The sequence below is a fragment of the Coregonus clupeaformis genome, chromosome 31 (genome assembly GCF_020615455.1).
Source record: "Coregonus clupeaformis isolate EN_2021a chromosome 31, ASM2061545v1, whole genome shotgun sequence".
Classification (NCBI taxonomy): Eukaryota; Metazoa; Chordata; class Actinopteri; order Salmoniformes; family Salmonidae; genus Coregonus; species Coregonus clupeaformis.
In genome coordinates this window covers 26,645,594-26,669,982 of record NC_059222.1, presented here as the reverse complement: position 1 = coordinate 26,669,982, position 24,389 = coordinate 26,645,594, and the positions used below count along the sequence as shown (strand labels likewise).

Below are 24,389 nucleotides of genomic sequence, written 5' to 3'. Positions count from 1 at the left end.
TTTGTCAGTTGGCAAACGTACAAAATCAGCAGGGGATCAAATACTTAATTCCCTCACTGTATGTAGAAGTCTGATCGGCTGCCTGGACAAGGCTCCTGTTTGGGGTCTGTGTCTTTATTGTTTTTTCTGTGCTTTTGGGTCCTACGACAGTGGCGTATCCCAGTCACTGTGCTGATAACCAGGGAGCTGGAGATGAGGGCAAAGCCACTGAGGAAGAAAGTGGCCGTGTAGGTGCCTGTGGTGTCAACTAGCCAGCCTGCGGAGGGAGGAGGAAGGAGATATGAACATTCACTTAGGCTTTAACTTGATGGATGGAAGACATGCTGACTATAATGCATGTGTTAATAAATACAAAATAAAGTACACTGGTGGGTAATTTAACAAGCTATTGCTGCACTTAATGCAAAATTTTTGCATCCATGACAAAATATTTTTTTAAGTAACGTGAACATCTAACATTTGTAATTAATGGACTAATGAAACATCCATGGTGTACTATTCGGGCCAGTTTCCCGGACTAGGTTTAGTCTGTTCCCAGGAAACCAGCCATTCATGACACAAGCGTTCTTTAATAACTCAACTACAAATCATTTCCGAATCAGGACTGAATAAGTGGGTCACTTTAGAATGACATAAGGTTACTGTAAGTGAGATTGTTTTCTGTTGCATTTTCTTAAAGAGAACAGCAGGCTTGCTCTACCTGATGAGAGGGAGTATATGAGCGGTCTGGAAAGAAGCCCACTGGACACACACTGGTTGAATCAACTTTGTTTCCACGTCATTTCAATGAAATGACGTTGAACCAACGTGGAATATACGTTGAATTGACGTCTGTGCCCAGTGGGAGGTAAATGTCTGCTCATTGTTTCCTGCTCGCAAATGTGGTATTTGGCAAAGCTTTTAGTGAAGCAATAACAATGGCCCAAACATGGCTTTTGTACCACTAAATGCTTTCATAAAGACCACTTTTGCGATCAGCAAACAACGTGTGGACATTTCATGCCATCTCTTTTGTCCACCTCCTGTGCTGTGATTGGTTAGTACTTCATTCCTCCCCTTTCAACACAAGGACACTCACCTCCTATTGGAGGGCTGAGCAGGTAAGGAATGGCATGTAGGAAGTACACAATCCCCAGAGCGGAGGAGAGGTTAGCTGTCCCCACAATGTCTGAGGTCACCACAGGTATGAGGGCCACGTAGGCGCCATCGAAGTACCCATAAAGCACAGAGAAAGGCACCAGCAGGGCGAACGTCCGCAGGAGAGGGATGAAGAGGCAGCACAGTCCCTCCATGCCCACTGCAATCATGTAGCACACATTACGATACTTCTTCAGGCACCTGGGGGGAAGAATAATAGTGCATACAATCAGTCTAAAAACACATCCCACTGGGCACACTGGTTGAGTCAACGTTGTTTCCACATCATTTCAATGAAATTACATTGAACCAACGTGGAATAGACGTTGACATCTGTGCCCAGTGGGATATTTCCCATATTGACCATCTGAATGATCTGTAGCTCAATTGTTAATGCCCTTACAGAAAAACCACATGATTTCAGGTGGAATATCACGTTATCACATGTTGCTTTACATGTTGTCACGTTATCACATGTTGCTTTACATGTTGTCACGTTATCACATTAACTTAACATAAGATCACAATTGATCACATGAAAACATGTGTTTTTGGAACAATTCACATGTGATCGCGTGAAATTCATGTGGTTTTTCCGTAAGGGTGGCTTGTAAGATGAAACCAGCTGTTTTTCACCTTCAAGATAAAATTGGGTAACAGCTCCATTTCTTAGAGCAGGGCTCTCCAACCCTGTTCCTGGAGAGCTACCTTCCTGTAGGTTTTCAATCCAAACCCAGTTGTAACTAACCTGATTCAGCTAATTGTTAGAATCAGGTGCACTAGATTAGCATTGGAGCGAAAACCTACAGGATGATAGCTCTCCAGGAACAGGGTTGGAGATCCCTGCTTTAGAGTAAAACTGGGTGACAGACAGTTCACTGAAAGGTGAGACTACAAAAACTAGGTAACAGCTCAGTAAATAGTGATACTGCAAAAAACGAGTGAAAACTGAATAAGAAAAGGCTGGATCCATATTTATGTTAAAGCATTGCTTCTGATTTCACACAAACTCCAAGTGGAATGTTGTAGAGGAAGACCTACAGAAAGATACAATGCAACAAATACAGGTATGTTTTGGACCTGTCTTCCAGTCCAAATAAAGGAATGCTTGCCTATCAAAGAGCAAGGCAGGACAGAGGCACTCTTCATAGAATTAAAATACCTTTGTTGTGGTGGCATGTTCAATGGAACACAATTTAAAAAACTCAGGCCTACCTCCTGTCTACGAGCCAGCCGAAGGTGATGTTCCCCACGATGTCTATGACCCCCAGGATAGACATGAGAAAGGCGGCCTTGTGGTGGCTTACGCCCACATCCAGTGCGTAGGGCACAAGGTAGACGAAGGGCAGGCTGCAGCCGCTTGCTAAGAACAAGAAGCTCACCGCCAGCATCAGGAAGTCAGGCATGAGCAGGAAGCGGTACTCCTGCATAGACTGGAAGCAGCGGCTGTCTTTGCTGTTGTTGATTGCCAGTGGTTCCTCTAACGTGCTCACCACCTGAGCTTTCACCCCATATCCACACTCGGGGTCCAACGGAACCGGACCATGGGCATCCTCTTCTTCTTTCAGAGTGATAGGGCGCAGTAAGGCCCCACAGACACACAGATTGGAGACAACGCCCCCCAGGATGAGTAGGGCCCCGTGCCATGAGTAGTGCTCTATGAGCAGCTGGACCACAGGGGCCAGGATGAAGGTCCCGATGCCACTGCCTGACATGGCGATCCCGTACGCCAGGGCTTTCCTCTCACAGAAATAAGACCCCACCATGGCAATGGCAGGGGTATAACAGAGGGAAAATCCAATACCTGCAAATCAAAAGAGGAAAAGGTTGTTGTTGGTATGCTATGATCCATTCTAGGGCATGTTTTTGGTACAGTATGTCTACCCAGTATCCCTAAATTATATGATGTGTGATTTATAGGGGTTCCTAATGATACTGCAGTGGGTCAGGAGGATGTCAGGTGGGACCCACCTGTGAGGACCCCCAGGGTGATGTACAGGTACTCCAGGCTGGTAGCGAAAGAGCTGAGGACCAGGCCGATGGAGGACAGGAAGCCCCCAAGGATCACAGCGATGCGGCACGAGAGACGGTTCCCAATGAAGCTGCCTAGAGGAGCTTTCAATCACAACACAGTACACAAGTTAGTATGGGGCTGTGCAGGCGCGTCGCTTGAGCTGGGGGGGTGGTGGTATATACCATGATGAGTTTTATTGATTGGGGAAAAAATCCCTACTGTAAAGCTTTATGTGGTTTGCACCACAGTGACTCAGTTCCTCATTTCATGATTGGCTCCCCCTGCCGCCAAATTAGTTTTGGTTGCACCCAGTCTCCAGCGCCGTCCAACCCGTTCACAGTAAAAGGAAAAACACAGGGAAAAAGAGCTGAGCAAGGATAACGGCGAAAGGCGCAATTTCTTCTGCATGTATTGCTTTGGTCTACAGTAACAGTTCAGCAGCACACACTACCCCTCTCTATCTTTCTCTTTGTGGTGTTTGCTGAGGCGAGGTAGCTACATGTTTTGAAAGTTTAAAACGAGTAAAAGTTCATTAAGATTTCATACATTTATTCCTATGTTGTTGTGTAACTGTCACGAATTCCGCCGAGACTGCTCCTCCTCCTTGTTCGGGCAGGCTTCGGCGTTCGTCGTCCCCGGAGTACTAGCTGCTACCGTTTGATGTTCTCTATGTTTGTTTGGTTTTGTCTGTTTGGTGCACCTGTGTCTTATCACTTATTGATTATGTCACCTATAAGTTTCCTTTGGTTTTGTTTGTAGTTGTGTGTTGTCCGCCTGTCCGTTGGGGTTTTGGATTTTGCTCTGGTGTATTTAAGTGTATTGACGCACTGTTTGCGCATCGCTTATATTTTGTGTTTTACGCACTGTTTGCGTATCGCTCGCCTCCGTTGTTTGAGGCCCGTTCTTTTTTATTGTCATATTTTTGACTAGTAAAGTCTGTTGGACTAAGCTTCTGTGTCCTGCGCCTGACTCCAACACCACATCCACTTCAAACACTGACAGTAACTAGCGAACTATTGGTGATGAGATAACATTGTGTAAAAAGAGTGTTATACCGAGTGATACTGATGCATGTAATGTTAGGTTGGGTATTTTTGCTAGGCTAACGTTAGCTAGCTACTTAAGTTTGCACCAAAGCACAGTATGTGGATCTTTTCCTTTTGAATTGCAGTTTGAGATGAGCAGCACTTAGTGAGTCAGTGTTCACCCAACAGAAAAAGTAGCTAACGCCCTTAATGGAGGTGCCAACATCAAAGAGGAGAAAAGTGCAGGGCTTAAGATCATTTTTTGGGAGTGCAGAGTCCTGTAAATCAAAATCAAATCAAATTATATTCGTCACATGCTTCATAACAGGTTTGGACTAACAATGAAATGCTTACTTAGAGGCAATTTTCCCTCTAAACTGAGCTACGCCTCAGGCTGCCACACAATCATGAGATTGAATTTCACTTAACTTTCTAGAGTTTTCCCATTTAGTTAACACTATAAACGTTTCGCTCTACTGTGGGAATAGTGCTCGAATCAACACAATATGAGACACTTTCAATGTAACATACCAAAACAAAATGAACTATGCAAAACTAACTGTGCAAGAGATTTTCTTGTAGGCAGAGCGCATTAGAGTAGGATTCTATTGCATTGACATGCGTGCGACTCAGGCTGCAGTAGGCCTATATGCAAATAGCCATTGCCATATATGGATCTGTGCCATTCCTTTGAACTGGACAGCATGAGCAGTCACGAGTAGATGTGCTTGTTTTGAGATCAAAGCGAGAACTGCATGTAACCATCTGTGTACATTTGTTTGTATTCTTTGCTAGTTAGTTAGTTATTAGCCCAGTTATAGCTAATTTCTAGTCAACAATGGAGGAGTGGTTGCTTCCTACAAGAGCACAAAATGTGTGCATTTCTAGACATCTTTGAAAAGCAAGTGGTTTCTTGCATCAAACAACACAACATTTTCAGTCACCTTGTCTGAAGGACAAGTGGATAAACAGGTTAATGTCAAGCCCTGCATGTTATTTTCAAAAGTCTCATGGAATGTAGGCCTACATTGAACACCACATTTGCTGCTACTGTAGGCTGAATGATAGAACAGCTATTTCCATGTTCAAATGTTATGGGATGCATTTTTTCTCATTGTCTTTTATGTTAGGCCACTCAGGTAGGCCTACATTATGATCAAATAGCCACAGTAGCCTACTTGGCCACTGCTAAAACTATAACTTAAAGCGGGTACAGCCTCAGTGTTCATAGTAAACGCGCGCCTTAAGTTGCACAGAAATATCACAATGTTCAAGTTTGTGCTCAGCAGACCTGAAATTTACTCAGTCCTGAAAATTTTTAGAGGGAATATTGCTTACGGGCCCTTCCCAACAATGTATAGAGAAAGAAAATAGAGAAATAATAGAAAAGTAAAACACGTAATGATAGTAAACGCCCTTGGGATCGTGTACTGCACTAAAGCAGTACAGTGTGTCTTACTTGTTTTTACCCTAGCAAATGTCTGGCAAACTGCTGCCAAAAGACAGGCGTTGTTGTGGAAAATAACCACTATACTTTATTACAAATAAGGTCTCACAGAATTTTTGTTGCATCAAGAAATGACTTTATTAAAGTGGCACACCCCCTTTTGGTCTCCCTCCATCTTATATAGTCCTCTTCAGAGCGGCTAAACTCAACTTTCATTAAGTTCAGAGTACTACAATCAATCAATCCTTATCTTGCAAAAACACTCATGTTTAGTTTAAACTCTGTTCAACCCTGGCTCTTTTCACTGTGTTTGAAGACAAAAACAAATGATAAGACAACCATGGATCTAAGTAAGAGCAAGCAATCTGACCCTAGGGCAGATCCCCTCTCTACTCACCCACACAGTGAAATTAAAATGACCCAATAAAATTCCTGGCCCAGTAACAAAGAATTCTAACTTTATGCTCTTGATTAACCCAGTTCTACCTCATAGTCCATTAAACTTTACAGTTCATTAATAATAATTCACCACAGCATATGAATGATTTGTAGGCCAGGGGGACTATGGGCTACCAGTTATTTAATTTTCTCACACCTCTCACACCTTGACATGATAAAACACATGTAGATACAGGAAAAAAGGGTGGAACACCAATTCAGCATAAAGTTAAACTCCGATAAGATACACTACATTCCCAAAAGTATGTGGACAACTGCCTGTCGAACATCTCATTCCAAAATCATGGGCATTAATATGGAGTTGGTCCCCCCTTTGCTGCTATAACAGCCTCCACTCTTCTGGGAAAGCTTTCACTAGATGTTGGAACATTGCTGCAGGGACTTGCTTCCATTCAGCCACAAGAGCATTAGTGAGGTCGGGCACTGATGTTGTGTGTTTAGGCCTAGCTCGCAGTCAGCGTTCCAATTTATCCAAAAGGTGTTCGATGGGGTTGAGGTCAGGGCTCTGTGCAGGCCAGTCAAGTTCTTCCACACCGATCTCGACAAACCATTTGTGTATGGACCTCACTTTGTGCACGGGGGCATTGTCATGCTGAAACAGGAAAGGGCCTTCCCCAAACTGTTGCCACAAAGTTGGAAGCATAGAATCGTCTAGAATGTCATTGTATGCTGTAGTGTTAAGAATTCCCTTCACTGGAACCATGAAAAACAGCCCCAGACCATTATTCCTCCTCCACCAAACTTTACAGTTGCCACTATGCATTGGGGCAGGTAGCGTTCTCCTGGCATGCGCCAAACCCAGATTCGTCTGTCGGACTGCCAGGTATTGAAGCGTGATTCATCACTCCAGAGAACGCGTTTCCACTGCTCCAGAGTCCAATGGCGGAAAGCTTTACACCACTCCAGCCGACGCTTGGCATTGTGCATGGTGATCTTAGGCTTGTGTGCGACTGCTCGGCCATGGAAACCCATTTTATGAAGCTCCCGACGAACAGTTATTGTGCTGACGTTGCTTCCAGAGGCAGTTTGGAACTCCGTAGTGAGTGTTGCAACAAAGGACAGACCATTCTTTATGTGCTAGGCGCTTCAGCACTATGCGGTCCCGTTCTGTGAGCTTGTGTGGCCTACCACTTCGCGGCTGAGCCGTTGTTGCTCCTAGACGTTTCCACATCACAATAACAGCACTTTCAGTTGACCGGGGCAGCTCTAGCAGGGCAGAAATTTGACAAATTGACTTGTTGGAATGGTGGCATCCTATGACGGTGCCACGTTGAAAGTCACTGAGCTCTTCAGTAAGGCCATTCTACGGGTGTGGCTGAAATAGCCAAATCTACTCATTTGAAGGGGGGTCCACATACATTTTCTATATATAGTGTACCTCACTGCTAGTTTAAACACGTATAAATAGTTGCAAGTAAATGTTTCTCTTTTGCCACTTTTTTTTTTTGTCACTTTGGACCATTGATACTGTGAGTTAACACAATACCAAGTGTTGCAAAACGCGAACCTTTGAGAGGGGTTTGTGATCCGCAGCAGTCCTCTGTGACCCGTGCTGACTAGCCTTGGCATACACCTGCCTGAACATGTTACCTAAGTCAGCCTTGATAGAGTCTGCTATGAGTCAGCTTATGGGTCTATTTTTACATGCTTTTTCAAAACAGTCTCTATCATGATGTCAAATTTCACGGAGCGCAAGTGAAATAAATAAACTCCCTCTATGTTGGGTCATAATGTTGTGACACTGTTTTGGTATTTCAAGATGTTCTCTGTGAGTGGCTGACTTTGTTCTCTCAAGAGCTAAATCAACAGGAAAAGAAGCAAACTCCTCTGTCTGATGTCTGCTTTAGTCAGACATGGGGTTGTCAGTGCTTTGTTCTTAAATGCTACTGCGCTAATGTGTACCTACTAATAAAATACAATCCTATGATTCAACCAAAAAGGTTTTTGAAGAGCAATCAACATGTCCAAAAGATCCATAGAAGATCCACTTGTTCAGCCAGTCTGAAAATCAGATAAACTAGTCTCATGATGTGCTGGAGGGTTAGGTGGGACACGCACTTAAAAAACACTAAAACATCACTTTTGTTCTATGTAAGGGGGTCAAACAGGGCACATCCCAATCTAAGAGAAGCAGCAAAAACTGACCAATGGGTTGGCTGAGTTGCAAGGACACATTGCCAGTCAGCGGCCTGTGACTTTATCAACTTAAGCATACTGTAACTTCACTGTGTGATTGTAAAAAGCACATTTACATGACATTGTCTTCATTATGTGTCCTAATTGGAAGCGAAATTATTCACCAAATATCAAACCTAGTTGTCTTAGTTGTCAACTGACTTAACTTCTACTTAACTGTCTTTTAACAGCTTATATGTTTACATCCAATTAACCAAATCCATTTAATGACTACCCTTGGCATTGAACAACCTGTCTAGACCACACATTGCAAGCCAGTACCAGGCCGAGTGTGAAGCCAGATCACTGTTGCTGAAGCAGCACTTGACTGATGGCCATTTGTATTTGTATTTATTATGGATCCCCATTAGCTGCTGCCAAGGCATCAGCTACTCTTCCTGGGGTCCAGCAAAAGTAAGGCAGTTATACAATTTTAAAAACATTACAATACATTCATAAAATATTTCACAACCTCAGGCCCCTACTCCATTACCACATATCTACAACACAAAATCCATGTGTACGTGTGTGTATAGTGCGTATGTTATCGTGTTTGTGTATACACGTGTCTGTGCCTATGTTTGTGTTGCTTCACAGTTCCCGCTGTTCCATAAGGTGTATTTTTATCAGTTTTTTCAATCTGATTCTACTGCTTGCATCAGTTACCTGATGTGGAATAGCGTTCCATGTAGTCATGGATCTATGTACAGTCGTGGTCAAAAGTTTTGAGAATGACACAAGTATTGGTCTTCACAAAGTTTGCTGCTTCAGTGATATGAGATATTTTTGTCAGATGTTACTATGGTATACTGAAGTATAATTACAAGCATTCCATAAGTGTCAAAGGCTTTTATTGACAATTACATAAAGTTTATGCAAAGAGTCAATATTTGCAGTGTTGACCCTTCTTTTTCAAGACCTCTGCATTCCGCCCTGGCATGCTGTCAATTAACTTCTGGGCCACATCCTGACTGATGGCAACCCATTCGTGCATAATCAATGCTTTGAGTTTATCAGAATTTGTGGGTTTTTGTTTGTCCACCTGCCTCTTGAGGATCGACCAGAAGTTCTCAATGGGATTAAGGTCTGGGGAGTTTCCTGGCCATGGACCCAAAATGTCGATGTTTTGTTCCCCGAGCCACTTAGTTATCACTTTTGCCTTATGGCAAGGTGCTCCATCATGCTGGAAAAGGCATTGGTCGTCACCAAACTGTTCTTAGATGGTTGGGAGAAGTTGCTCTCAGAGGATGTGTTGGTACCATTCTTTATTCATGGCTGTGTTCTTAGGCAAAATTGTGAGTGAGCCCACTCCCTTGGCTGAGAAGCAACCCCACACATGAATGGTCTCAGGATGCTTTACTGTTGGCATGACACAGGACTGATGGTAGCGCTCACCTTGTCTTCTCCGGACAAGGTGTTTTCCGGATGCCCCAAACAATTGGAAAGGGGATTCATCAGAGAAAATGACTTTACCCCAGTCCTCAGCAGTCCAATCCCTGTACCTTTTGCAGAATATCAGTCTGTCCCTGATGTTTTTCCTGGAGAGAAGTGGCTTCTTTGCTGCCCTTCTTGACACGAGGCCATTCTCCAAAGGTCTTTGCCTCACTGTGCGTGCAGATGCACTCACACTTGCCTTCTGCCATTCCTGAGCAAGCTCTGCACTGGTGGTGCCCCGATCCCGCAGCTGAATCAACTTTAGGAGACGGTCCTGGCGCTTGCTGGACTTTCTGGGGCGCCCTGAAGTCCTTCTTTGTGGCAACTGACCACACGACTGAACAGTAGTCCAGGTGCGACAAAACTAGAGCTTGTAGGACCTGCCTTGTTGATAGTGCTGTTAAGAAGGTAGAGCAGCGCTTTATTATGGACAGACTTCTCCCCATCTTAGCTACTGTTGGATCAACATGTTTTGACCACGACAGTTTACAATCCAGGGTTACTCCAAGCAGTTTAGTCACCTCAACTTGCTCTATTTCCACATTATTTATTACAAGATTTAGTTGAGGTTTAGGGTTTAGTGAATGATTTGTCCCAAATACAATGCTTTTAGTTTTTGAAATATTTAGGAATAACTTATTCCTTGCCACCCATTCTGAAACTAACTGCAGCTCTTTGTTAAGTGTTGCAGTCATTTCAGTCGCTGTAGTAGCTGACGTGTATAGTGTTGAGTCATCCGCATACATAGACACACTGGCTTTACTCAAAGGGCATGTCATTAGTAAAGATTGAAAAAAGTAAGGGGCCTAGACAGCTGCCCTGGGGAATTCCTGATTCTACCTGGATTATGTTGGAGAGGCTTCCATTAAAGAACACCCTATGTGTTCTGTTAGACAGGTAAGTCTTTATCCACAATATAGCAGGGGATGTAAAGCCATAACACCTAGGTTTTTCCAGCAGCAGATCATGATTGATAATGTCAAAAGCCGCACTGTCTAACAAAACAGCCCCCACAATATTTTTATCATCAATTTCTCTCAGCCAATAATCAGTCATTTGTGTAAGTGCTGTGCTTGTTGAATGTCCTTCCCTATAAGCGTGCTGAAAGTCTGTTTTCAATTTGTTTACTGTAAAACAGCATTGTATCTGGTCAAATGCAATTATTTCCAAAACTTTACAAAGGGTTGTTAACAGGCTGATTGGTCGGCTATTTGAGCCAGTAAAGGGGGCTTTACTATTCTTAGGTAGTGGAATGACTTTTGCTTCCCTCCAGGCCTGAGGGCACACACTTTCTAGTAGGCTTAAATTGAAGATATGGCAAATAGTGGCAATATCTTCCGCTATTATACTCAGTAATTTTCCATCCAAGTTGTCAGACCCCGGTGGCTTGTCATTGTTGATAGACAACAATAATTTTTTTCACCTCTTCCACACTCACTTTACGGAATTCAAAATTACAATGCTTGTCTTTCATAATTTGGTCAGATATACTTGGATGTGTAGTGTCAGTGTTTGTTGCTGGCATGTCATGTCTAAGTTTGCTAATCTTGCCAATGAAAAAAATAATTAAAGTAGTTGGCAATATCAGTCGGTTTTGTGATGAATGAGCCATCCGATTCAATGAATGATGGAGCTGAGTTTGCTTTTTCCCCAAAAATGTCATTGAAGGTGCTCCAAAGCTTTTTACTATTATTCTTTATGTCATTTATCTTTGTTTCATAGTGTAGTTTCTTCTTCTTTTTATTCATTTTAGTCACATGATTTCTCAATTTGAGGTACGTTTGCCAATCATCAATCCACGGGGATTTAACAGTTTTTACAGTCATTTTCCTGATGGGATCATGCTTATTAGTAACTGGGATAAGCAATTTCATAAATGTGTCAAGTGCAGCGTCTGTTTGCTCCTCATTACACACCACGGACCAACAAATATTATTTACATCAACAACATAAGAATTACTACAAAACTTATTGTATGATCTCTTATACAATATATTAGGCCCAGCCTTTGGAACTTTGGTTTTCCAAGATATGGCTACTATATTGTGATCACTACATCCAATGGATCTGGATACTGCTTTCTGTCATGCCCTGGCTCTGGGGACCCTTTAATGTTGAGCCAGGGTGTGTAGGTTTTATTGTTTAATTTTCTATGTTTTAGTTTCTAGATCGTTTAGTTTCTATGTTGGCCAGGGTGGTTCCCAATCAGAGACAGCTGTTGCTCGTTGTCTCTGATTGGGGACCATACTTAGGCAGCCTTTTGGCATTTTAGTTTTGTGGGATCTTGATCCGAAAGGTTTGTGTTATTAACCTAGGACTTCACGTATCGTTTGTTGTTTTGGTTCGTGTTGTGTACACTCAATAAAATATGTACGCTTATCACGCTGCGCCTTGGTCCGCTTCATCTCATAACGATCGTGACAGAAGATCCCACCATGACTGGATCAAGCAGCGTGACAAGGAGAGAGGATGGACTTGGGAGGAGAGGAGAGAGAGTCTGGCGAGAGGGATGGAGGCTATGATCACGGGGGAGAGACAAGCCCAATAATTTTTTAGGGGGGGGCTCACGCCGTGGACGACGAGGCAGCAGGAGGCCGCAATAGAGCGGTTCAGCCGGTTAGCAGAGGAGGCCGCCAGATTAAGGGGGTCATTGGTGCAGAGGGAGCAGAAGGAGAGTGTAGAGGCACGGCGAGAGGAGCTGGTTAGGCAGCAGAAGGAGCGGAGGTTCATAAGGAAACCCAGTCCTGCTCCTCGCACCAAGCAAGTGGTGTGTGTCGCCAGTCCGGTCCGGCCCGTTCCAGCTCCCCGCACCAAGCCTGTGGTGCGCGTCGTCAGCCCGATCCGGCCCGTTCCTGCTCCCCGCACCAAGCCTGTGGTGCGCGTCGCCAGCCCGGTCCGGCCTGTTCCTGTCCCCCGCACCAAGCCTGTGGTGCGCGTCGTCAGCCCGGTCCGGCCCGTTCCGGAGCTGGACTGTTCCACCGGTGCCTGGTCCTGCACCGGTCAGCTGCTCCACTCCGGAGCCAGAGTAATCCGCTCCACCGGTGTCCAGTCCAGCTCCGGCCAGCGGGACCAGACCAGGGGCGCTACGGGGGGGTAGAAAGAGAGTGGTGGTCACGTCCGGAGCCGGATCCGCCTCCGAGGCGGAATGCCCACCCGGCCCCTCCCCGGTTGTGTTTGGTTGGCGCGGTCGCAGTCCGCGCCTTTGGGGGGGGGGTACTGTCACGCCCTGGCTCTGGGGACTCTTTAATGTTGAGCCAGGGTGTGTAGGTTTTATTTTTTCATTTTCTATGTTTTAGTTTCTAGATCGTTTAGTTTCTATGTTGGCCAGGGTGGTTCCCAATCAGAGACAGCTGTTGCTCGTTGTCTCTGATTGGGGACCATACTTAGGCAGCCTTTTGGCATTTTAGTTTTGTGGGATCTTGATCCGAAAGGTTTGTGTTATTAACCTAGGACTTCACGTATCGTTTGTTGTTTTGGTTTGTGTTGTGTACAATCAATGAAATATGTAAGCTTATCACGCTGCGCCTTGGTCCGCTTCATCTCATAACGATCGTGACACTTTCAAGCACATTTCTGCAGCATTAGTAAAGATGTGATCAATACGTGTTGTCGTGACGTGACATTCATTAATATGATGACTGTTATTTATCGAATCAACTAACTATGTTTAATTGTCACTCGATTAAGGGAGATTACCCTCCTCCCTAATTTACGGCAGAGTGTTAAGATGTCAAAACCCAGCCCAGACCCCCCTCCCCTCTTCTGTGGGTGAGAGGGTCTGTTTGTTATCAGCCATTTGCCTAGCTGATCTGAGTCCTTTGATCCACTGTCAGGAGAGTCATGACAATGTTGATGATTTCATTCCTGTGCTGTTTGTAACTACCCTTGTAGGTTGACTGATAACCTGAACCAGGTTGCAGGCACTAGTTAGAGTTTGAAGCTTTTAAATCACCCAGAAAATATACCTCTCTGTTGATATCACATACATGATCAAGCATTTCACACATGCTATCCAGATACTGGCTGTTAGCACTTGGTGGTCAATAGCAGCTTCCCACAAGAATGGGCTTTAGGTGAGGCAGATGAACCTGTAGCCATATTACTTCAACAGTATTTAACATGATGACTTACCACACAGCATAGTGGTGCAGTCCACCAGACTGTGGATCCAGGCTGTCCCTGAATAGTCCCCACCAAAGTGCATCTGGAACTCCACAAAGAAAATAGAGATGCATCTGGAACAGAAGAAAAAGGTCAAGATGAAGAGAAATCATGACAAATAAGGATTATCTTGCATATTTCAAAATGGCTCAGAATTTAAAAAATATATGTTTTCCTAGTGTATCTGTCGCATACACGCACACACACACACACACACACACACACACACACACACAGTCTTACACGCACACACACACACAAACACACCATTTGTTGTGTATACAGCACATGTTCTCGGAACACACTGAGGTTCCTTCAATTATGTAATTACTCTTCTCCAGCTAGACATGGTGATGACCTGAGCGGTCAGAGGGAGTGATGCAACTGTAATGAATTGTGTAATCATGAAGCTGAGGGGAGAGCTGTAAAAAGCCTGGGGCGTGTGGGAAGAACGCCTGCTTGGGGGGTAATGAACTACAAGCTCCTACGTTCGAGTCTGTAGCGAGGCTGCACCTGTACAAACAGAGGAATAGCACCAGGCAGGCGATAAGGCCCAGATCACTGTGTGAATGTGACGGCCATCTGATCCTCATGTCCTCTCCAGCACTGGCCAGAGAACGCAGATGGGGTGACCTATCATAGGGCAGGCCTCCGTCAGCCTGCTGTTTCCTCACACACACACACAAAAACGTGTATACACACGCTGTCTGCTACAGCTGGTTTAAGGGTTTAAACTCACTCACTAGACCTCAAAGGACCTTGGAATCACTGATGCATATCGAGAAAGTAGAGGATCAGGAGTTCACTGCCTAGACTTATTACCTTTGGTTACTCTCAAACCCTTGGTAAAATGTCCCCCATTCCTTCCAATTCTGACCTAATACTACTTTAGATTATCTCTGGCAGAGTCGCAATGTGCAATAGGGTAAAGGTTCAAGGTGACGATCTGGGCAGGCATTATCAGTTTACAACCATCAGTGACCAGGTTGCTGGTTGAAAATGATTGAATAATGTTGGAGGGACATTCCAACATGCTAGTCCTTGTTTGATTATTTTCCAATTCTAATCTACACAAAGGATTGCCCGATGGAAATGTGAGACTATAATCTCCTTCTTTATCCCTCACCCAACAGGTTTTCACCTGACTGAACTCTTTTTTTTCAGTAACGCAATTCATTAAACCCCCTTTAACTGCGTAACAAAGCATGAAACATTGTGAAACCTTGAAAAACAACATTTTAGAGGATACCTAAAAAAAAAAATTGTTGCATGCAACTTTCCTGCAAGTTTGTGGCAAATTTGCTGGAAACTAAATAGTCTGCCACAAAATGTTGACAGAAGTTTGCAAATGTTTGCCAGTGGTGAATCTGCGGTCAAACGTCTGGCAATACTAATATAGTGGCACAGTGGCACTGGCAAACAGTTCGCCAGAGGTTTTTTTCTGGCAAGCAATTCTCTCACGATTCTTTTTGAATCTGTGGCAAACCTGTGGCAACAATATTTATTGACACGAGTGACAAACAGTTTACCAGAAGCCGTTTCCGGTGAACACATGAGTTCCAAGACCAGTAACCGTTGGCGACCAATCAGGGGGAAAATAAAAATCAGTTTGAAAGTGGAAACCAAGCTATCTATCTAGCTACCTACCAAAGTTGTCTGGTGAGCAGGGGTTGGAACCGGAAACCGGAAAATAAGGACAATTTTTCAAGGAACAGAACCAGAACCGAGAAATAAAGTGATCTATACTGTTCCGGAACAGAACCATTATTTTAAAAGCATGGGAACCGGTTAATAGCATTATTTGATGTTCCGTGCATTTTTTTTCAGTCCCACAAAAAAACGCAACAAAGTGCCTATGCAAAGCCCTCACTTTCACTCAGAAACGTATTCCAGTGCCTGCCAGCTGAAAATCTTTGCCAGTGTGTGTGTTCGGTCTACTTGCCCCTCCCCCTCCCTCCGAAGCATGCATAGTCTACTGTAGCTACTGATTTTACAGGCGTGATTCAGAAATTAGGGAGAGCGATTTTTTATTAGAGAATAATGGATTAACTTTTTCAATGCTGGTTTAGCTCTCGAAAACTCTAGGCGGCATTATCTGTAATGTATTGATCAAGGGCTAGCTCTGGTCCAACTTTGTTTTAGCCAACTCCCTGAAGTTCAAAGTTCCTTCATAGAAGCCGCTCCTCCGTAGGTATAATTATTTGGGCCTACTTCAGATAATGCATGTCACAACAACAACATGCCCAGCGCTTCATGCCCAGTCCTCTCCTCACCCGCAAAATTTCAGTCGCATGTCGCACCCTACACTACACGTTTGTCCAATGCATGTACAGTGCCTTCTGAAAATGTTCAGACCACTTTACTTTGTCCACATTTTGTTCCATTACAGCCTTATTCTGAAATTGTTAAATTGTTTTTTCCCCCTCATCAATCTACACACAATACCCCATAATGACAAAGCAAAAACAGGGTTTTATAAATTTGTACAAATGTATTACAAATAAAAAACGGAAATATCAAATTTACATAAGTATTCAGACCGTTTACTCAGTACTTTGTTGAAGTACCTTTGGCAGCGATTACAGCATGGAATCCTCTTGGGTATGATGCTACAAGCTTGGCACACCTGTATTTGGGGAGTTTCTCCCATTCTTCTCTGCGTTGATGCACAGCTATTTTCAGGTTAGATCGGGTTCAAGTCCTTGCTCTTGCTGGGCCACTCAAGGACATTCAGAGACTTGTTCCGAAGCCACTCCTGCATTGTCTTGGCTGTGTGCTTAGGGTCGTTGTCCTGTTGGAAGGTGAACCTTCGCCCCAGTCTGAGGTCCTGAGTGCTCTGGAGAAGGTTTTCTCCAGACGTGACACTTGGCATTCAGGCCAAAGGGTTCAATCTTGGCTTCATCAGACCAGATAATCTTGTTTGCCATGGTCTGAGAGTCTTTAGGTGCCTTTTGGCAAACTCCAAGCGGGCTGTCATGTGCCTTTTACTGAGCAGTGGCTTCCGTCTGGCCAATCTACCATAAAGGCCTGATTGGTGGTGTGCTGCAGAGATGGTTGTCCTTCTGGAAGGTTCTCCCATCTCCACAGAGGAACTTGAGAGCTCTGTCAGAGTGACCATCGGGTTCTTGGTCACCTCCCTGACCACGGCCCTTCTCCCCTGATTGCTCAGTTTGGTCGGCGGCCAGCTCTAGGAAGAGTCTTGGTGGTTCCAAACTTCTTCCATTTAAGAATGATGGAGGCCACTGTGTACTGCAGACATTTTTTGGTACCCTTTCTCAGATCTGTGCCTCGACACAATCCTGTCTCGGGGGTGCTCTACGGACAATTCCTTCGACCTCATGGCTTGGTTTTCGCTGTGACATGCACTGTCAACTGTGGGACTTTCTATAGACAGGTGTGTGCCTTTCCAAATCATGTCAAATCAATAGATTTTACCACAGGTGGACTCCAATCAAGTTGTAGAAACATCTTAAGGATGATCAATGGAAACAGGATGAAATTAAGCTCAATTACGAGTCTCATAGCAAAGGGTCTGAATACTTATGTAAATAAGTTACTTATGTAAATCTGTTATTTATTTTTTATATACATTTGCTAAAATTTCTTTAAAAACTGTTTTCGCTTCGTCATTATGGGGTATTGTGTGTAGATTGCTGAGGATTTTATTTTTCCTAATCCATTTTAGAATAAGGCTGTAATGTAACAAAATGTGGAAAAAGTGGTATTTGGTAGCATTGCCTTTAAATTGTTTAACTTGGGTCAAACGTTTCGGGTAGCCTTCCACAACCTTCCCACAATAAGTTTGGTGAATTTTGGCCCATTCCTCCTGACAGAGCTGGTGTAACTGAGTCAGGTTTGTAGGCCTCCTTGCTCGCACACGCTTTTTCAGTTCTGCCCACAAATTTTCTATAGGATTGAGGTCAGGGCTTTGTGATGGCCACACCAATACCTTGACTTTGTTGTCCTTAAGCCATTTTGCCACAAGTTTTGAAGTATGCTTGGGGTCATTGTCCATTTGGAAGACCCATTTGCAACCAAGCTTTAACTTCCTGACTGATGTCTTGAGATGTTCCTTCAATATATCCACATAATTTTCCTTCCTCATGATGCCATCTATTTTGTGAAGTGCACCAGTCCCTCCTGCAGCAAAGCACCCCCACAGCATGATGCTGCCACCCCCGTGCTTCACGGTTGGGATGGTGTTCTTCGGCTTGCAAGCCTACCCCCTTTTCCTCCAAACATAATGATGGTCATTATGGCCAAACAGTTCTATTTTTGTTTCATCAGACCAGAGGACATTTCTCCAAAAAGTACAATCTTTGTCCTCATGTGCAGTTGCAAATTGAAGTCTGGCTTTTTTATGGCGGTTTTGGAGCAGTGGCTTCTTCCTTGCTGAGCGGCCTTTCAGGTTATGTCGATATAGGACTCGTTTTACTGTGGATATAGATACTTTTGTACCCGTTTCCTCCAGCATCTTCACAAGGTCCTTTGCTGTTGTTCTGGGATTGATTTGCACTTTTCGCACCAAAGTACGTTAATCTCTAGGAGACAGAACGCGTCTCCTTCCTGAGCAGTATGACGGCTGCGTGGTCCCATGGTGTTTATACTTGCGTGCAATTGTTTGTACAGATGAACGTGGTACCTTCAGGCGTTTGGAAATTGCTCCAAAGGATGAACCAGACTTGTGGAAGTCTACACATTTTCTTTTGAGGTCTTGGCTGATTTATTTTGATTTCCCCATGATGTCAAGCAAAGAGGCACTGAGTTTGAAGGTAGGCCTTGAAATACATCCACAGGTACACCTCCAATTAACTCAAATTATATCAATTAACCCATCAGAAGCTTCTAAAGCCATGACATCATTTTCTGGAATTTTCCAAGCTGTCTAAAGGCACAGTCAACTTAGCGTATGTTAAAAAAGAAACCTGCACACTGCTCTTGCTAGTATCACTGCTCTTTATTAAGCTTTACATATCGGCCTCAAGGCCTCTGTCAGAGCTTTTGTGAGTGTTTATAATTTGCACCCTTATGTAGACGTTGCTCCACCCACATCCGTTCAATGCATCGAATGGGGCTGGAGTCAAGGGAAATTCCCAAAAGGTCTTAATGATGAAATGCCCATGCATTTTATGTGGTAAATGTGAATATGAATTAATGCCACCACTTCAGATTACTCTGATGTTTTGTCTTGAACTGTACCCAATCAGTTATGAAAACTTACTTGATAGGTCAATGTCCTCATTGTGGTTTTACAGACTTGTTTAATGCATTATGTACACACATTATTAGAATACTTATGAAAAGCACATTGTTATATTTGGTAATACTTGCTTATTTTCCCTCGACTCTAACCCCATTCAATGCATTGAATGGATGTGGGTGGAGCAATGTTGTTAATACACAAAGTATCCAAAAACCTGATATAATTTGCATACATGTTTCCCAGAATTGTTTGCCAGAAGTTCACAAGTCGCCGCAAATTTGCCGCAACAGTTTGCCACAAAACTAATTTGCATGTGAAAATATGAGCTTGCTGCAAATTTGCGGCAAATTGGTCAAAGATTTGTCACAACTGTTTGCCAGAACTAAGCCTGTTTTTTTCCGGTAAGGGTAGATGTTAAAACACAACCATCCTCAGTCAGGGTGTATGGCGCTTCACTGTAGTTCGATACTGAAGGCCTGCTCCTGACCTGCAGGCTGTTTACCAGGCACCCAGTGTAACCTGAACTAGTAAGTGTGATGGCAGCAACACAAGATACCTCTTGCCACTTTAGTAAACCGGAGTCTTGTTCTCAAGTCATACTCAGTCCAAGTTGCGGTATATATAGAGTTGACCTGGACCTATATTACATATATCATAAACATTTAATCATACCATAACCGTGTTATTGTTTGAAAATAATTTTCGGATGTATTTTAAAGGACATACAATGTTTGTGTAATAATTTTTGAATACCTTTCAACTCACACACTTTATTAAGTACATAGCCCACCATTATAGAATGGATTGATAATCTGCATCAAGTTTGGTTAAAATTATTGTTGAGTTTTGTTTGAAATCATAATTTGTCCCACAAACTTAACTGTACACAAACGTGTAATAAAATTGCTAATAGACTGATTTGTTAGGATGCCCACTTATACTGTAAAATAAACACACAGGCTTATCACTCCACAGTTCCCAGAGTTGGGTCAGGTCCCAGGGGAACTGCAGTGACCCTCTCCAGCTGCCAGACTTACCTAGTGACGGCACGTGTGCAGACAGTGACCACAAAGCAGCCGGCCACGATCACCCAGCCCCAGCCCCCATCAGGAGGGGGGACCGCTGGTCTCTTCTTCCCTTGAGCCATAGCCGCAGCATGAACCATGCTCAGATCCTTTTTCTGTTCACTCGGTTTCCTCCTGTTCTCAGCCAAGAAACCCCAGGTACACCTCGCAGACAGACAGCCTCACACAGTCACACCTAGAATGGGATCTTGTTCAGTTCACTTCAGTTACACTGTTGTAGAACACAGGGAGAAGCAAAGATACTAGCTAAGACTCTATGAATAAGTCAAAAGGAGGCTCGGAATCATTAACAGGCATCAATTGGAATGCATTAACCATAAACCAAAAAAACTCTGACATCTTCTCTGGGTCTAAAACATGTCCAGCCCATTCAGCATTTGTTGAGGAGCTAGCCTACAAACAAGGCTAGTCACTGCTGATGTGCATGTTGAAATACTTTACTCCCCCGGCCCAAGCAGCACAGTGAGGCGACAGGGTAATGACATAGGAGTCCATGAGAGGAGGCGTTTACTGGAAGGGTGTCAGGGCTAACTCGGGGTGGTACAATATTAACTTCAGACACTAGCTGCAGTCTGCTGGCATGACCTCTGACCCTGTTGAAAAGCTGTGGCGTGCTACCCTAAAACACCTTCCATGGAAAAACATATCTGAAGCTTTGGTTCGTCAGATGGCCATTGGCCACTTGACTTAGCTACCCTCTATTTCCCTTAAATGTACTCCTGCATGCAGCAAAAAAGGCTTTGACTGATGAATGTCAGTTAATGTCAGTACTTAAATCAGTAATCTTAATCAGTAATCCAGTGTGATTTAAATCAGTAATCCAAACGCACTAGCTCTATGATATCTTTATATGGAAACTAAATAAAGAATTCACATTTTAAAATAAGAATGTGGAGGATATAGAGTGCCTTCAGAAAGAATTCAAACCCCTTGATTTTTTCCACATTTTGTTGTGTTACAGACTGAATTCAAAATTGATTAAATTGATTTTGTTTTCTCATCAATCTACACACTATACCACATAATGACAAAGTGAAAACATGTTTTTAGAAATCTTTGAAGATTTATTGAAAATGAAATACAGAAATATCTAATTTACATAAGCATTCACACCCCTGAGACAATACTTTGTAGAAGCACTTTTGGCAGTAATTAAAGCTGAAAGTCTTTCTGGGTAAGTCTCTAAGAGCTTCCCACACCTGGATTGTGCAACATTTGCCCATTATTGTTAAACAAATTCTTAAAGCTCTGTCAAACTGGTTGTTGATCATTGCTACACAACCATTTTCAAGTCTTGCCATAGATTTAAGTCAAAACTGTAACTCGGCCATTGAGGAACATTCACTATCTTCTTCCGGTGTAGATTTGGCCTTGTGTTTTAGGTTACTGTCCTGCTGAAAGGTGAATTAATCTCCTGTGTCTGGTGGAAAGTAGACTGAACCAGGTTTTCTTCTAGGATTTTGCCTGCTCCATTCCATTTCATTTTTATCATGAAAAGCGTACCAGTCCTTAACGATTACAAGCACACCCATAACACGATGCAGCCACCACTATGCTTGAAAATGTGGAGAGTGGTACTCAGTAATGTGTTGTATTGGATTTGCCCCAAACATAACACTTTGCATTCAGGACATAAAGTGAATTGCTTTACCACATTTTTGCAGTATTACTTTAGTGCCTTGTTGCAAACAGGATACATGTTTTGGAATATTTTGATTCTGTGCAGGCTTCCTTTTCACTCTTGTCAATTAGTTTAGTATTGTGGAGTATAACTACAATGTTGTTGATCCATCCTCAGTTTTCTCCTATCACAGACATTAAACTCTGTAACTGTTTTAGTCACCATTGGCTTCATGGTGAAATCCCTGATCGGTTTCCTTCTTCTCTGGCAACTGAGTTAAGAAGGACATTTACATTTTACATTTTAGTCATTTAGCAGATGCTCTTATCCAGAGCGACTTACAGTTAGTGAGTGCATACATTTATATAATTTTTTCATACCCATGGACCCATGTATCTTTGTAGTGACTGGGTGTATGTGTAATTAATAACTTCACCATGCTCAAAGGGATATTCAATTCAATGTCTGTTTTTTTTTTTACCTATCTACCAATATGTGCCCTTCTTTGCGAGACATTGGAAAACCTCCAATGTCTTTGTGGTTGAATCGGTGTTTAAAATTCACTGCTCAACTGAGGGACCTTACAGATAATTGTATGTGTGGGGTACAGAGATGAGGTAGTCCTTCAAAAATCATGTTAAACACTACAATTGCACACAGATTGAGTCCATGCAACGTATTATGTGACTTGTGAAGCACATTTTTACTCCTAAACTTAATTTAGGTTTGCTATAACAAAGGGGTTGAATACTTATTGACTCAAGACATTTCAGCTTTTCATTTTTTATGAATTTGTAAAAATGTGTACAAACATAATTCCACTTTGACATTATGGGGTATTGTATGTAGGCCAGTAAAAATCTCTCGATTTAATAAATGTTAAGGCTGTAAAACAACAAATGTGGAAATAGTCAAGGGGTGTGAATACTTTCTGAAGTTGCATAATTTCCTGCATTTCTAGTTGGTTAAAACCTGTCTGACTCCATAGGTCCAGCTGCTGTTTATCATTGTTTTGTTAACCTAGGAGCTTAGACATTTGCCACAGTCGGGCATTTGCCACAGTCGGCAAAGTTTTGATTCTGAAGTTTAGGAGATTCAATATTGCACTTGAAATGTACCACGTGAAAACATGGGATCATCCAATAATATGTTTGAGACCCATATAATTTAGGCTGCAGAAAATATAAGACAACGCAAGCGCATCTCGCACAATTTATAGTCTACACAGTATGTGTCCAATTGATACATCACAGAACGCGGACATTGTATGGTGGGTTCACGCGGCTGAACTATCGACAATGTGAACTGGGTCTGTAATGAAATATCTCAAATTTGGAACAGTAGACATGTTCACCATATTTCCTCCTCAGGAAATGGCAATATCTCAAAAACGTGCAGGGGTGAAACGTGTAAAGTATACTGAGTAAAACTTTTTCAGAACTTCCTTTCTCTTTTTGTTATCTTAGCGTGCAAGAATTTTCAGTTTATATCAAACAAAACATGTGAATCAGAAAGCGACGGTTCATCAGAATAAACAATTTAGGTGACTTTGTAATGTTCTGTTCTTCTAATCAGTATCCGTCAAAGCGCCACTAGAACATCAAAGGCTACAAACAATTTTTTTAACAATCAATTGGAATTAATACACAGAGTAAAAACATTTGAAAATATTTCCAATAAACATTATTTTCCTCACAGTTTCTAAGATGGAGCAATAAGGTTCTTACCTTTCCAGACACACACAGCAGCTGCTGTCGAATTGCATAGCTCAGTCAAGTAATTTGCAGCCAACCTTGTCTCATAGCATTTCGTATTATTCGTTAGGAAAATCCGAGACACTGCATTTGGCCTGATATGTTACGTTTCGTATGGTATGTATTCATTTGTTGATGTCCATCAGCCATTTCGTTTGATATGTTACAAATTACAATTCGTATGATATGTAACAAATTTGTAAAACGTACTATATGTTACGAATTTTCATAACGTACAAAATCTAACTAATTTTCAAATCATACAATATGTTACGAATTTGTAAAAATAATGATATATTACGAATTCCAATTTGTTGTGGCTAACATTGGCTAGGTGGCTGGGTTGATAATGCTAATGTTAGCTAGCTGGTTAACGTTAGCTAGGCTAGTGGTTAGGGTTAAGGTTAGGAGTTAGGATAAAGGGCTAGAGGAAGGGTTAGCTAAAAGGATTAGGGGAAGGGTTAGCTAACATGCTAAGTAGTTAAAAAGTAGTAAGTAGTTGAAAAGTTGCTAATTAGCTCAAATGCTGAAGTTGGCCGTGATGAGATTCGAACACACAACCTTTGGGTTGCTAGATGTCCGCATTATACACCCGACCAACCACCCTCCATTCATTTTTGCCTTAAGTAACCTTCTGTCTTATGTACAATGAGGGAAAAAAGTATTTGATCCCCTGCTGATTTTGTACGTTTGCCCACTGACAAAGACATGATCAGTCTAAATTGATTTGCATTTTAATGAGGGAAATAAGTATTTGACCCCTCTGCAAAACATGACTTAGTACTTGGTGGAAAAACCCTTGTTGGCTATCACAGAGGTCAGACGTTTCTTGTAGTTGGCCACCAGGTTTGCACACATCTCAGGAGGGATTTTG

General features: G+C 42.8%; 1 protein-coding gene across 1 annotated transcript; it reads right to left on the bottom strand.

Moving 5' to 3' along the window:
- LOC121547960 (monocarboxylate transporter 12-B-like) lies at positions 1-23,558 on the bottom strand. The gene is made up of 7 exons (XM_041859361.1): positions 23,489-23,558; positions 20,093-20,315; positions 13,823-13,926; positions 3,109-3,252; positions 2,353-2,941; positions 1,079-1,338; positions 1-256 (listed from the first exon to the last, which is right to left on the bottom strand). The coding sequence occupies exons 2-7, from the start codon at positions 20,218-20,220 to the stop codon at positions 54-56; spliced, it is 1,428 nt and encodes a 475-aa protein (XP_041715295.1). The 5' UTR covers positions 20,221-20,315; positions 23,489-23,558; the 3' UTR covers positions 1-53.
- Between the last annotated feature and the right edge of the window lie 831 nt (positions 23,559-24,389).